Source organism: Tursiops truncatus, chromosome 18 (assembly GCF_011762595.2).
Source record: "Tursiops truncatus isolate mTurTru1 chromosome 18, mTurTru1.mat.Y, whole genome shotgun sequence".
Classification (NCBI taxonomy): domain Eukaryota; kingdom Metazoa; phylum Chordata; class Mammalia; order Artiodactyla; family Delphinidae; genus Tursiops; species Tursiops truncatus.
Genome location: NC_047051.1, coordinates 5722350 through 5737948, shown reverse-complemented (window position 1 = coordinate 5737948; position 15599 = coordinate 5722350). Strand labels below are relative to the sequence as shown.

The 15599-nt window shown below is 41.9% G+C and overlaps 1 protein-coding gene across 7 annotated transcripts in view; it reads left to right on the top strand.

Moving 5' to 3' along the window:
* The window catches only part of FLT1 (fms related receptor tyrosine kinase 1), a 172572-nt gene that overhangs the window by 98879 nt on the left and 58094 nt on the right, over positions 1–15599 (top strand). For 6 of the 7 annotated variants that reach the window (XM_073794998.1, XM_073794997.1, XM_073794996.1 and 3 more), the window contains one exon: positions 4151–4297. In XM_073794998.1, coding sequence (XP_073651099.1) covers positions 4151–4297 — 147 coding nt within the window. Of the gene's footprint in view, positions 1–50; positions 1219–4150; positions 4298–15599 lie in introns of those variants that run through there. The other variant, XM_073795001.1, reaches the window with a different exon arrangement.

Genomic DNA, 15599 nt, shown 5'->3' with positions numbered 1-15599 from the left:
CCTTTCCTTCCACTTTAATGCCCACCTCTTTTTATGTTTATGTTTCCAAGCTGCCAAACCCGAATAATTTAAACAGATGCTGGTGTCTGCCAAAGATGGACATGAATCGGTTCATTGGCCAGCTCAGAATGAGGACAGTTGAATCGGAGACTCTGACGGACCTCTGCCGGGTTTTATTTCGTACTGTTACATCTGCTTTTGATTTGTAAATAGCACCTGGATGATAGCAAGTTATAATGCTTATTTATTTGAAGATGCTTTTTTTTTTATATTAAGCACATTAATTTTAAACTGGAGCGTCTGAGATGGGCCCCAGAGGTGCAAGGTGTTGGTGTCATTCAGAGGTATTAAAGCTTTATCACAGTATGAATTACAAAAGTCCACCCAGATGAAGCCCCGTTCTCTCCTGCAATGCCAGTAGCTAGTCAACAAGTCCAGTGGGTTTTCTCCTCACTGCCTCTGAGTGGACTACACAGCCACTGACAGCACCTGAACAAAAGTGGCTCATGCCTTTGTTTTTAATATTTTTGTCCCTGGTTAAAGAACTTTATCCTGTCCAATGGATGGCATTCAGCTGTGTACCATGATCAATTTATCAAGGAAATAAAGGCTCTTGTGACCAGAGGCTTAATGCATTCTTCCAAATGTCAATCTCAAATTTGTCCATTAAAAAAAAAAAAAGTCCACTTTCTCCATATGCAAACTGAATAGGATTTTTTTTCCTGGGGAAAGTGACTTTTTCACCAATTTCATATGCGTTGTTCTGTTGTTTTCATTTATGATTGATCATTACATGTGACTTGCCTGAACTATTGGAAAACAAACTATAATGACCAAAATAGCCATGGCTTAGAACACAGTGGCTGGGCTGTTCAGTAGGAGGTGACAATATGACAGCTTTTCAGGCTTGGGAACTCACCAGACTGTTTCCTCCTTTAGGTAACAGACTGTGTCCCACGGCTCAACTTGTCTTTCACGTGGGAATTGCTTTTGTCAAATGTGAAGGAGTAAACAATAGCACTTTTATGGAGCCCCAAATGCTCTGAAAACAATTAGTAACCTGGAAGTTGTCAGCCCAAAGGAAAGAATAATCAATTGTATCTGGAAACTTTACCTATGGGTCTTTTGCCTGGCGTCTTTGTTCATTATAAGTCAGTGTGTTCCTTCAGGAAACTGCCTTAGTACCAGAGGACCTGGCCGGGGGTGGGGGGGGGGGTGGGAGGCTCAATTTTTACTAAAGCTGAAAAAGCAAATGAAATGGTTTAGGGAGTACTTTTGAAAAACATGGTGAAATGGACATGCAAAACCTATCCTTTCCTAGGGAGGGGAAGGGTTTAGTAGTTACAGAAGATGATTTGAAGTACTTCCGAGAGATAATTTGAAGAATCCTTCCAGAGAGTTTCAAAAAGGAAAAGAAAGGACTGGGTGGGTTTTGATTTTTGTTAGTTAGTCTTCGAGGTGTGGTGTAAGGGGAGGATAACGGGGAAATAGAGAAAGAACCAAGAGCCTGCTATGCAGAATGACTGAGATGGGGTAGAGGGTGTGAGGCTGGTTCCTCGGTCCCCTTTCCAAATAGAGAATCGGAAGTACGTATCTGTGGGACCTGGCAGATCTCTTGGGCTCGAATGCCGAGAAGTAAAAGGACCTGGTGGGGAGCAATCTTTGGCTGTTGATAACCAGCAGAAATAGTCCGTTCATTCTGATTTTCTCAGTTTGAGAGCTCCCCTTTGTTAAACTTTGGAAAGCAGCTATTTCCATCAAATAACTTAGGTTTAAAAATATGGGTTCAACGTCCCTTTCCTATTTAAAATGCCAAAGTAGATTACTATAAAGTGGGAATTGATTAAAAAACAATTCCTTGGTTGATTGGTCATTTTGAAACTTGCCAAAAATGAGAATTTTTTTTTTTTTCCAGAAATGGGTACAAAGAAAAAGATCATCATACTGTATGTTTCAGACATGTTTATATGAACTTTGTATTTCATTGAGAATTCTCTGTTCATTCTGCAGCCTTCCGGCTGCTTCTCTCGTCTGAAGTTTGTGTAGTACAGATAGGGCCTTTGGGAGTTCTGCGTGACGTTTATGTTAAAAGAAGATGCTCTCTTTTATATAAGCATTGTTTTCAAACACACCTGTCAGGGAAGCCAAATCCTGTCTGTGTTGATGATGTTACAGTTTGTAGCTATGAAAATAATTCGGGTGTGGCAGGCCATGTATTCAGACTGCCTTCTTCTAATAAGACCTATGGACAATGATAGATTATTTTATCATATTTAATGCCTGGGAAGCAGTAAATGTGCCAGAGGAAGCTATTACAAGTATAACTCAGTGAACGGGGTCTGTTCTGAGTTTTAAATGAGGTGTGTCAAAGTTGGCTGTAAAAGATGCTAAGTAGTAACATGATACTGTTCCTTATTCTCTTGTCATGTTTCACTGATATGTCTGGGGTCTTGACTGTGTAAAAATGTCAACATTGTAACGATCAAGCATGTAAGAATTATCAAAATGGAAGATTTTGATACATGGCTGCGTTTTCAATTAGGAAAAACTATTTGACAGACTGGACAGAATGTAAACCCAGAACTGTTAAAATGGGTCTGCCGGGGGGGGCGCAAGATGAGACTAGGAAGGCTACACTGAAACAGGCCAAAGGATCGTTGCTATCACTCATTTCACACTATAGTTGACGAGTTTATAAATTAGCGCTCCTTCAAGTCTGTTTTGCCTTCAGATTGCATTTTGTATAAAATGTGAAAAGACTAATGATAAGCTATGGAAATCAAAATGGAATGAGAAATCTGTTTCTCCTAACAGATAGCCACCCTGCCATGTCATGCTATGTCAACATGTTCTCAAAGTCGTATGGTAATATACTTCTTAACCTGAGATTTCTCAATTGCTTTAATGAATGCTAATCCTGAGAGTTTCCCTGCAGGAATAAAAACAGAAAGGTTTGGGGACTCGGCAGAATCCTGCAGGGACATGGAATCAGAGCCATTGCAAGGTGTCATCTCTTAGAGCGTTGTAATCACTCCTAAGCTGCTTTCACAGTGTTAGTACAATAAGATGAGGAATGGTCAGAGAAAGCTCAGACTGTGTAATTGAAACCAGTGACGCAGAATGTGTAAGTGATGTCAAAACTATTTTGATTTGTCTTCCAGGATTTGCAACGAGTTGGGGGGGGGGGAGGATGACTTGAGAGGGTGGGGAAGATTTCAGGAGTTGTCTTTACTCTTTGACCGTGGAAGCTTGAGTTACCAATCCAGCACCTGCCCAACTAGAATGTATACGCATCAGCAGGACTGATTCCATAAAAAAAAGAGACGTACTCACGGGGGCCTTGGGGTACTGCTGTCCCTCTGTGAGATTTTAATGTTGTAATGTATTGCATCCTAATGTATTAAATCCATTTTGTTGTACTATATTGGTTGGCATTTTATTAAAATAAATTGTATCATATTTGTATGTTTTAAGAGAAAGTAATATAAAATACAATATTTGTACTATTATATAGTGCAAAAACTACAAATCTGTGCCTCTGCCTCTTGAATTAATCCTTTGTTCGTTTGCATTTGGGAAGGGATTGGAGGAAAGAGATAATCAATAAAGCTTCAAAGTTCAAGAAATTCTCCCACTTGGTCTGCTGCTTACAGTTTAGGTTACTGACAGCTGAGTGACACAAACACGCCCTCACATGTTAGTGAAACACAAAAATACAAAATTCGATGAGCTCATTACTATAACTCTCTGTATTTGTGTAAAAACTCACTACAAGCCGATATCCAAAATCATGTCTGTTTCCTTTTTAGTTCCTAAAATATCACGCAAAATCCTTAGGTTTTAGAAAAAGCTTCTCTCAAAGAAAGGAAGGCAACTAGTTGGCCAGGCAAAAACCTTGATACTGAAATCTAAACTACAGAGTTGAGTTCTTGATTTTCCTGTGTTCTAACAGATTTCAATTTATTGTAGTAACCTAATAAGGAGGAAGCAGTAGGCTAACCATAGAGGAGAAATTGAGGGAAGAAAATATGAGTGAAAACTTACAGTTGAGTTCTGCTGTTTTCCTCTCTACTTCTAAAATGTTGATATGCATATATAATAAAAGAATAAGGTTGACGAGTAATAACAATTCCCTTTCTTTATTCACTAGATCAGGAAGCACCCTACCTCCTTCGAAACCTCAGTGATCACACAGTGGCTGTCAGCAGTTCTATGACTTTAGATTGTCACGCTAACGGTGTCCCAGAGCCTCAGATAACCTGGTTTAAAAACAACCACAAAATACAACAAGAACCTGGTAAGAGATTTTTTTTCCCCTCGTGTTTACTCTTTCTTCTCACCCTCTTCTTCCCTTAAAATTCCTATCACCTCCTTTCAGGATGTCTGCAACTACTTGCTGATAGACCTGCACAAATGAATTGGGTCCTGGTTCATGCTTATATCACTTCCAGTGATACTGGGAGGGATACTGGAGTCAGTTCTTATCCCTCACTGGAGGGATACTGGAGTCAGTTCTTCCAGTGATACTGGGAGGGATACTGGAGTCAGTTCTTATCCCTCACTGGAGGGATACTGGAGTCAGTTCTTATTACAGACCATATTCCTACCCCTACGGAAAGATCCTTCCAGAATCTGCTTTAAATCGTGCGTTCAGGGAATTCCCTGGCGGTCCAGTGGTTAGGACTGCCGGGGCCTGGGTTCGATCCCTTATTGGGGAACTAAGATCCTGCAAGTCATGTGGCAAAAAAAAAAAAAAAAAAAAAAAAATCCTGCATTCAGAGAGAAATGGTAAGAGCCCCTCAGAAAATGTTTTAGTTCATCTCGACAGCAGTGAAGAGTGAGGCGTTAGTTCCTCGATTTGAGGTATAGCAGAGTTTTGAACGCCTGGCATAGATGAAGTTCAGAGTAGACTTATAGTCTCCTTAGTTCACTTTATAACAATTTCAATGATTCGGTAAAAAGAAGAATATTTTAAATTACATTTTATAATACTGGTAAAAAAAAAAAATCTAAATTAATAGTCATGTTGATTGTCTTTCAACAAAAAAATATATTTAATACCAGCTACACTTAAATCCACAAGTATAAACACTATTGTGTGCCTCGTGACTCCATGGTTAAATAAGAGTAAAATGAACTTAGTTATAATTTTGATTAGTAATTACATTTCTATTAAAGATAAACTTGCCATTTATTTGCAACGTCCCGACAACCTAAATCAAATAACCAGCAATATGGAGTCATCCCCCAATGCGAATCCTCAAAATGAAATCTCCATTTGAGTTTGATGCACAGAAAAAGGTTGTGGTAGAGCATCTCCAATTTTAACATATCTACAAATATCTTAGAAAGGCCTTACACTAAGCAGGTCCAAAACTGATCGCATCACATGATTTTCCTCCTCTTGTACAGACAGCGTGTATCCATCATCCACAGTAGAGGTGGTCTCTCTCCTTCCCCCTCTTCCTCTAATCCATCAGGCTGAGCAGGTTGTACCTACAAAATGTGAACTGTGTCTCAAATCCATCCTTTCCTCTGCTTTCTTCTTGTCAGTCTCCTGGTTCAGGTGCTCACTGTCTATGTCCTGGACATCTGCAGGAGTCTCCTCACTGGTCTCCCTACCTCTCTTGTCTCTCTTTGCATCTGTCTTCCACACAACTAAAATGGTACATCCCTGTTCCAAGTCTTCCACTGGCTCTCCATCACAGGACCCAGTTCAAGCATCTGACAGAGAAGGCCTTCAACAACGGGCCCTGCCTACTTCTTACAGCGAATGCTCCCCCGCCTTGAACTTTATTTACGTTCTAACAATTGCCAAACTCTTGTAGATCGCGGCACATGTCATGCTGCTTCAGCCCCTATGCTTTTTTTGTTCCTGTGTCCCCTCTGCCTGGAGTACCTTCCCTTCATGGAATGCCGACCCATCCCTTAAGACACTGGGTGTTTTCCCTCCTGAAAGCCTTACTCAACCCCTGCAAAGAGGAGGCAGGTCCTCCGCGAGTCTTTATTATCTAGGCGTATTTCTGTTCTCTCTTACTGAGTTGTTTTATAGTCACCGGTTCGTGCGAGTCTATTATCTATGCATGTTGCTACTGCTCTCTTCCTGTATTGTATCATGAGTTCATGTGTATGCTCTCTTCCTCTGTGTTTATCATCATATCACGGCCTCATCCTGAGTACAGTGTATCTTCATGTTATTTGTATCTTGTCCTTTTGTCCTCAAAACCTGTCATGGTGCTTGGCAACGAATCACTGTTTCGTGAATGAATGAATGGTTTTCAGAAAACCTTATCCTTAGCAAGTTCACTTGGTAGCACAAATGCCTAGACTTTGGGGGGAGGAGAGAGGCTGCACCATAGAATTTTTAAAGCTAAAGGGACCTTTGGAATATCTTTAGTTCCATTTGAAGAGTAGAAAATGGAGGTGCAAAGAGGTAAAGTGATTTGCCCAAGATGACACACTATTAAGAAAGGTAGTTGCGGGCTTCCCTGGTGGTGCAGTGGTTGAGAGTCCGCCTGCCGTTGCAGGGGACGCGGGTTTGTGCCCCGGTCTGGGAGGATCCCACGTGTCGCGGAGCGGCTGGGCCCGTGAGCCATGGCCGCTGGGCCTGCGCGTCCGGAGCCTGTGCTCCGCAATGGGAGAAGCCACAGCAGTGAGAGGCCCACGTACCGCAAAAATAAATAAATAAATAAAAAAGGAAAAGAAAGGTGGTTTCATAGAAAATTCAGCCCTTGAAGTATTCTAGCAAAATAAAAGGATGAATGAATATGTGAATAAATGATAGCTTGGGAAACAATGTCTGTAATATGCTCCCCTTAGAGATTCAGAGTTCACATTAGTATATTAAAGACCCAAAGAAGTCCTGTACTGAAAAAATCAGGTGAACTGTGCTTTTAAGTTCTGTATTCCCCGAACTGACTTGATCACAAAATATATTTTGTGAAATGTCGTAAAATGTTGGATGGTCCTTTGAAAATAGTGAATTTGACTTAAAGTCAGTTTTTGTGCTTTGGATATGGATTCAAGAATTAGAGTTGAACCAATCTGAAAGCTCATGACTGTTCTGGGATTAGAGGGAGAGACCAGGGAGTTACTATAAATGGAAAAATATGATGAGGTGTTGGGCGGGTTTGCATCCTAGCATTGTCCTCATGGGTCAGAGAATTTGGGCGACTCACTTATCCCTACCCTCTGAGCCTGTATTTCCTTATTTATAAAACTGAGATAATACTGACCACAGAGGAATGTGGTATGGTTGCAATGAGTTAATATAACTGAGCTGACCCATAGACATGGTTTAGTAAATACTGTCTTCCCACCCACCTCCCTCATCTGTATAGAAATTGGCCCACGAATTGTCAGAATCTCTTGGAAGGTATCAGAGGGTTAATTAATAAGTCAGCTCAAATGTCAAACGACTCTAAATCTAACAAAGATGTCCTCCTCACAGCTTTCTTTGATCTTCTGAGGGCCAAAAGAAGAACATCTAAAAAGAGTTTTATATAAATTCTTATATAAAACCTTCCCTAAATATCATTCTAATATGCTATTATTAGCATTTATTGAGTTCCGCTATACTAAATTGTCAATTTTCTCTCTCTCTGTTCCCTTTATTCACTCTTTAAAACTACTATAGTTTTTTGGGAAAGGAATTTCTTAATTTTCTGGAGATAATCTCTTTCTTACATGCATTTATATGGTATTTGTAAAGTTTCATATGTAAGATTCCCATTTGAGGTGGCAGATTCAGCAGCCAATGCAACACCCTGTATGACTGTGACCCTTTTGTCCGTGTGTGTAAATATCTTCAAAAAGACCACTTCTTTTAACAAATCTATAAGTGAAGATTACAGATAACCAAAGTGATCATCCTTAATTAACTCACTGGTTGTTCCAAAGCTGATATAGAAAAACATCAAGATCACAGGCTGAAAAAGACTGAAAACTAGCTCATTATATCCTAAGCCTTTGGAAAGCTCAATGAGTTTTTAAAACCTGAGAATAAACTGTGCATCCTTTGGAGACTGGAGATGCATTTTTTTTTTTTTTTAATTTGCGGTACGCTGGCGTCTCACTGTTGTGGCCTCTCCCGTTGCGGAGCACAGGCTCTGGACGCGCAGGCTCAGTGGCCGTGGCTCACGGGCCCAGCCACTCCGCGGCATGTGGGATCTTCCCGGACCGGGGCACGAACCCGCGTCCCCTGCATCGGCAGGTGGACTCTCAACCACTGCGCCACCAGGGAAGCCCGAGATGCATCTTTTTATATGAAGCCTGGCAACTCAAAAAGAACCTATATACTGAGAGTATTTTGGTGACCTTGGATCATTGATAGGATCTGGCCCATTATCATTGTTTTTGGTAAATGACAACTTACTCGATTCCAAAGAAAACCGAGAAGGAGTTAATGCTCTGAACAAGTGGCGATCAAACACCTGCTGAGAGAATTTAGGGGAGGGGAACTTCTTCTCTCCCTTCTCATTTCCTTCCAGGAAGACCTTTCCGTGGGGGCAGAGCCATTCTAGAGAAGAAATGCAATTTCTAGAAAGTTCTATGAAAGCCAAGTAGTAAGTTCTTGGGACAAGGGACATCAAGCAGGGACAGAAGAGGTCCTAAGCATGCAGCCCAGGGAAGCATGTGCTCAGGGGGCAGAAGTCCCCTCCCCAGGGCACCCACGGGCAGACTCCCTACTGCCAGCCGCACAACCCAGCACACCTGCAGGCTTCCCAGGACCTCGACTGCACGGCCCAACCCTGCTAACTCCCATCTACCCCCATGACTTCCGCCACAGCCTGCACTGGCTCATTTTCTCCCCCAGCCTCTGGCCAGAGGAGCCTCCTTTCACATCCCAGAGCACATAATCCTTCCTTCGCTCTGATGTTCGCTTTTTTTTTTTTTTTTTTTACAATCTGTGTCACGTCGTAGAGCACATCACTTAGCTGTTCTCTGGTTTGACGTGTGCCCATTAAAACCTTTGACGATAGATATACTATCTTCATAGGTTTTCTTTATAGAAAATAATAATAAAAATGTACTGAGCACTCACCAGGTACCCAGGAACTGTTAGGAGTTTTACAAATGTCTTGTTTATTGATACTTTCCACGACTGTCGTCTGAGGTAGGTACTGTTATCAGCTGCATTTCCGGGTCTGTTTTGACTTCGCACACTCTTGTTAGGTGGCCGGTACTATTCTAAGCTCTTTACTAATGTTAGTTTGTTTACTCCTCCTAACAGTTCTATGAGGTTTGCTAAATTACTGTGCCTGTTTGACAGGCTATGGGATGAGGAAGCAGAAACATAAGGGAAATAAGTGGCTCCAGGTCATAGGGTTAGTGGGTAGCAGACCAAGGTTTAAACCAGAAGAGCAACTCTGAACGCAGAGCACGTGGAGCTAAACGCTAGTTCCCATCACCCAGAAGAGAACAGACACTAGTTCTAAATGACCTCGTGGGCATTAACAAGCATTTAAAGCAATGAATATTTTCTCATTTCCAACCCTTAAAGATTAAGCTATAAAAACTGTAGTTTATTTTTAAAATTTTATTTTTAAAAATGTAAAGCATAGGGCTTCCCTCGTGGCGCAGTGGTTGAGAGTCCGCCTGCCGATGCAGGGGACACGGGTTTGTGCCCCGGTCTGGGAAGATCCCACATGCCGCGGAGCGGCTGGGCCCGTGAGCCATGGCCGCTGAGCCTGCGCGTCCGGAGCCTGTGCTCCGCAGCGGGAGAGGCCACAACAGTGAGAGGCCCGCGTACCACCAAAAAAAAAAAAAAAAAAAAGTAAAGCATATTAAAGTATTCAAAGCATTTTAAAGAAGTGGACATGCCATATATAAAATTAAAAATTATTTTGAACCAAAATCCAGTTCGTTTTAAAAGGTCCAGAATTCATTCCATATCAGCCCCACAGTCTTTTATTCATTCAGGAGACATCATTAAGGCACTATTTTGTGTCTGGTGCTGTGCAAGGCTCTGCAAATACAGCAGTGAACAAGAAAATGAAAATCTGAATAAGCAAATATCTAAGGTAATCAGTTAGTGTCCGTCTTTAAGTGAACACAGCTCCTTCAGGCACCAGCCATGTGTGTCCTAAATTACTATCATCAGGACAATGGGCAGCAGAGTTAATGAGCCTAAAAATGGAATAAGGTGAATTAATAAATGGAACAGGTAGAAAATGCAGCTCTATCACAGGACTAAAAGATCTTTAATACATTAGATAATTGAAAAAATACATCCTTTGTACTTTAATTTTCCTGCTTCAACACTGAGTGTACAGTAGGTTCTCAATCATTCATTTTTAGTGGAACACATAGAATGGAAGAGAGATAAAGAGGAAATAAGAGAAAATACTCAAAGAGTGATAAAAGGTAGGAGAACCTCCAGATTAGACCCAAGTAAAGAACTGGGAACGATTAGGAGGGACTGAAAGGGTGCAAAGTGTTGAAAGAGGGAGGTGGTTTGAGACCTATTTACTTTGAAGAGACAGGTTAAAAGAGAACAGAGCCACTAAAGTGAGTATAATATAAAGGACCAGACGTGAAAGGAAAATGTGAAATGACCAGAACCAGAGAAGCACCACGAGAGCTCTAAGTTGGAGACAGATTCCATGACAGTGGCTGCTTTGAGTATGGTTGGATTCTTAGGGGTAGACAGACAGGAAAGCTCCTTGAAGAAACATTCTTTCTGTTAGGCTAACCATTTTAAGAATTTGCACCCAGACTTGGAACAATGGAATAAAGTCACCCTGGAGAACCTCTGACTCCCCGGAGTGTCTTCATAACTCCTCCAGCCACCTGCCCAAGGGACTGGCAGTTCCCCCGAAATGATCCAAAACGTCACCTTTCTAGCTCACACTCTTCCCAGATTCTCCAGTGAGGTCCTAAAATGTTTAAAGCTGTGACGGAGCTGAGTAAGCACAGCAAGTGGGGCTGTTGGCCACTGAGTTCGTAGTGACACTGTAAGGAATCAAGATCAGTTTGCAAAGCAGAGGTGGCAGGAGGTGGGTCCAGCTTAGGTCTACACTGATGCCTGCACAAACCATCTTCCAGATGGGGGTACAGAGAAAACGGGGTTCCTGACAAAAGCCATTCAACTGCTGAGAAAAGTAAACCCTTCCTCTCTGAAAATATTTCAGAGAACAGAAGGCGATACTGACCTGCGATGTTTTTAGTAAAGCCCAGGAAACCATCATCGAAATTTCTAGAACAGCAAGACATTTTCAGAATATTTTAAGATTAAAGCAGTAGGGTTGGAACCACAAAGAATTGAGGAAGAATTAATTCCATCTCGAAAGAATTAATTCCGTCTCACTCTCAATGTTCCTTCCTAAGTGAGATCTTGGTCACTAGGACTATTTATCTAAGGATCTAAAAGGGGCATCTTTCCTGTCCTCACTGTGTCACTGACACCAAATATCTGTACATGTAAGCGCATATTCAGATCAAGGTGACCTACTGTCCTAGTACCTGGGGGACAGAATTACACCTGAAGCGTCAAGTGGTTTTCATAGATCTGAGAAAGATCCTGAGGAAGAGCAGAGGAGAAAGATCAATGAGGATGTTGATGCCCCGGGATGATAAACTGACCGTCACTTTCAGGCTATTTTTGCATGATTTCCTAGAATAATAAAATTCAGAAATGTCAATTAACCTTTTGCAAAACTTGAATAGTAATTGCCTTTTCTTTCTCATGAAATGTACCCTTACGGTGCAAAATGGATCAAGAGACATTGCAGGAAAGAAATGAGTATAAACATCCCAGGTACACACAGGGCAGCACAGGGGGAGCTGAGTGGGCTGCTCTGTGTATCATTCCCATCATGCACTGAGGCAGTGTGCTCACGTGATCGGCTCATCAGCCAATCACGTCATCCCTTCCTCTTCCCTCTGTGTCTTTAACGTAAGGGGTTCTAGGTACCCAGACCAAGAAGGGCCAAGCTTCACTAGTAGATATCCCGGTAGCTCTTCATCCAAAACTCTTCGGCCAGAATATCTCAAGGTTTAGTTGTATCTGTGAGAGCAACGTCAGCGTGAAGGACACGCTGAACATAGCATAGAACCGAGGCTCAGCTCTTTCGTAAGGACAAACTTCCATTCAGAAGGTGAGGGGAAAAGGAGTGGAATTAAGGGGGAATCGGAGTTGGGGTAATAGCAGGGAAGACAGTTCGTCGGTTGGCACTGCCAGAGTTCAGAGCTACTAGCCCAACCCAGACAAGAGGACCCCCGACCCTAACCGCAGCTCTAACCTGCTGAAAGACTGGAGAATTACTTCCCGCGATTACTTGCTAATGCTTGGCTGGTTTGGTGGGACTGACGCATGTAGGGCAGTGGAGCTGTAGGGTTTACATCCAGAAAAGTAACGCGTGAGTAGAGGCCCGTTTTGTACTGGAAATCAGTAGAAGTTATTTATGGAGACTCAATCCTGACACCCCCAAATCTCTCTCTTGATCGTCAAGTTCCGCCGTATTTAGGTCTTACATGTACATACATAGCATCGTATCACATCCTAATGCTTTGCCCGAAGAAAACTACTTGGATGCCTTTTCCAGCCTATTATCCTCATCCCCATTCAGCCCAGAAAAGCCTCCCAAAAGCTGTCAGCCACAGCAGGACCCAGCTGAGGGATCACCCGTAAGCCGGCACAGACTCGTTCATATAAACAACAAGGTCCCCAGCAAGTCGTTTACGTTTGGTTGGGTGCCTTTTTAGAAGCCCTCTTGAATGTTCATATGAAAAATTTAGAACATAAGAAATGGGAGAGAACTTGTACATGTGGGCATCACTTTAGAAAAATCCTCTCCCTTTTTAAAAAAAATTGTGGCAAAATACACCTAAAATTTACCATTTTACCCATTAAAAGTGCACAATTCAGTGACAGTCAGTATTTTAACAATGTTCTGCAACCATCACCAGTATCTAGTTTCAGAACTTTTCCATCACCTCAAACGGAAACCTCATACCCCTTAAGGCTCTTCCCTTCTGACTGTGAATTAACCTCCTTTTGACCTTTTCTGTGACCTCTTGTGACACATGGAACTGTACTTTGAGCATGGCCACGATCAGCAGTTTGTTTTGTCTGAAGAGCAGTCGATGCTTGAGAGACCAGTAGCAGAGAAAAAGGAAGGGAGAGCAAGAAAAAGAAGAGAGAAATAAAGATGGATGGGGATGGGGGAGGGGGAGGGCAGACTCCCCCAGGAGTCTTCCCAGAGACCAGCAGGGGCTGTGCCCTGTCCAAAGTCACTAACTCCAAAACTAAGAGCCATGGGCTGGGCTCTTGGAGTGGAAGCGGGTCTCCATCCCCAATCCACAATTTCCTGCTTACACTGAAGCCTGGGTGACTAAAGAAAGAAAACTCAGACACTACCTGGATACGTTTTCTCCTCCATCTCTTGGCAAAATAATGAGATGAGGTTTTTCTATCTCACAAGTTCAGCATTTGCATGGAAACCCCTCCTCCCCCCAAGGACAAACTTGAAACAGCTTAACCAGGATCTAAAGTGACACATAGCAAAGCAGCTGGGGTCACCACTCTGCCCAGCTCAATTAAGGAAAATATGCCAACAAATACATTCTCAGATAAGCTAATCTGTGAACTCAGCCCATCACTTGCATGACTAAATCGCTGCTGAAAAAGTTAAATCAAGTAAATTCATTCCTCCTCCACCCACATTCAATCAGAACTTGATTTTTGCATAATCTGCTACTAAGATCCCTCTCCCTCTCTCTCCCTCTCTCTCCCTCTCTCCCGCTCTCTCCCTCTCGCCAGTCTCCTGAAGGAATAGGTTTTGGTTTGTCCTTTTATTGCTTTAACCCACAACTGTAAATTGCTGTGAAGCGTAGATCTGCTTTTCTTCAAAAATATTTTATCATTCTATACATAGTCAATATTATAACGTTTTGCGAATATATAAGTATTTGGATCCACAGAGCTTTTCAACTTTCATTCAGTGGCTCTTTGTTGATGGTGAAGAGGCCTACAATTTCATTATTAAAACTACTGTTATTTATTTTAATAAGTAATACACGAGTACATTTTCATTTTAAAAGCTCATAGTACCAAAATAGAATAAGCTATAAAAATTTCCCTTATGGGGAATGGACACATAACTGTTTCATGTGTATTTCATCAAAGATTTTTCCATTTTTTACCTACATATGTGTATATATGCAAATGTGGGACACAGATATATGTGAGGCAAATGATAGATGGGGTTCATTCATTCATTCAACAGCTGTTCACTGAGAGCCAGCTCTGTGCCAGGAATATACCAGGTGCTGGAAACTAAACAGGGACCTTGAATTTCCATCCTAATGGAAAAGTACAGGTAATAAATTTAACAGACAAAACTATAAGCCTTTGGCATACAATCAGATAGTACTAACTACTGTGATGAACAAAATAAGATAATGGATTACAGTAGGGCTATATGGGAAAGCCAGCATCTCTAAGATAAGTTTGAGTTGAGCACATACTCTGTGTTTTTTTTTTTTCCTATTTAATTTTTTTTTTTGTGGTACGCGGGCCCCTCACTGTTGTGGCCTCTCCCGTTGCAGAGCACAGGCTCCGGACGCGCAGGCTCAGCGGCCACAGCTCACGGGCCCAGCTGCTCCGCGGCATGTGGGATCCTCCCGGACCGGGGCACGAACCCGCGTCCCCTGCATCGGCAGGCGGACTCCCAACCACTGCGCCACCAGGGAAGCCCATACTCCATGTTTTGTTTTAGGGCTTGGCTTTTATCACAATATATCCTGGAGATCTTTCTATGGCTGTACATACTGTCTGCCTCATTTTTTTAAGCAGGCATACACTACAACATAGCATGTGTTCCCATAATTTATTTAGCTATTCTCCTAACGATGGAAAAATACCTTCTTGACTTTAACCTCTTCTGCAGTGCCGTATTATTTCCTGCCTTAAAAGGGTCATAGAAACGCTACTTTACTATTCACAGAAAGGCCACTTTAGGTGAATGGCTGTATCCTGCAGTACAAATTCATCCAACCTCATGGAAGGGGCTATGGCCAATCTGAACATACCACAAGAATTTATTGGGGCGGGGATGAGTGCATGTGTGTATATTACGTGTGTGCCCACACACACGCATGTGTTTATAATTTACAGACATAAGTAGTGAATAGCTAAGGTTTTATAGCTAATAACCGTAGAGTTAGCACCACTTGACATGTTCGTTAAGTGCCCAAATCATCTTGAACTACTTCATTGGAACAATAGTAAAGTTCACAGTGAAAGGGCAAAAAAACGCTTTTCACTTTTAAGTGTTTAGAAATACATGTGTTTTTGGCATAGTTTCAAGGTGCTCACTTCAACCACAACCCCTTCAATTCAACTGGTTTACAATTTCTTAAGAGCGTTTAGAAACTATTCTGTTATCATAACCCACTTTGGGAAGTTAAACTAGTAAAGCAATAGACATTATCTCAAATGAAAGAACCTTTGTTTATGGCTTTTCCCTTATTCAGTGATTGCATGGAGAGGAATATTATACAGCTTTTTCATCACTGTCCTTAATCTCATTCTTTTCTAAGAGCTTCTCTTCTTTCTCTTTTTCAAGGCTATAGAGCAAACAGCCTCACCACAGATC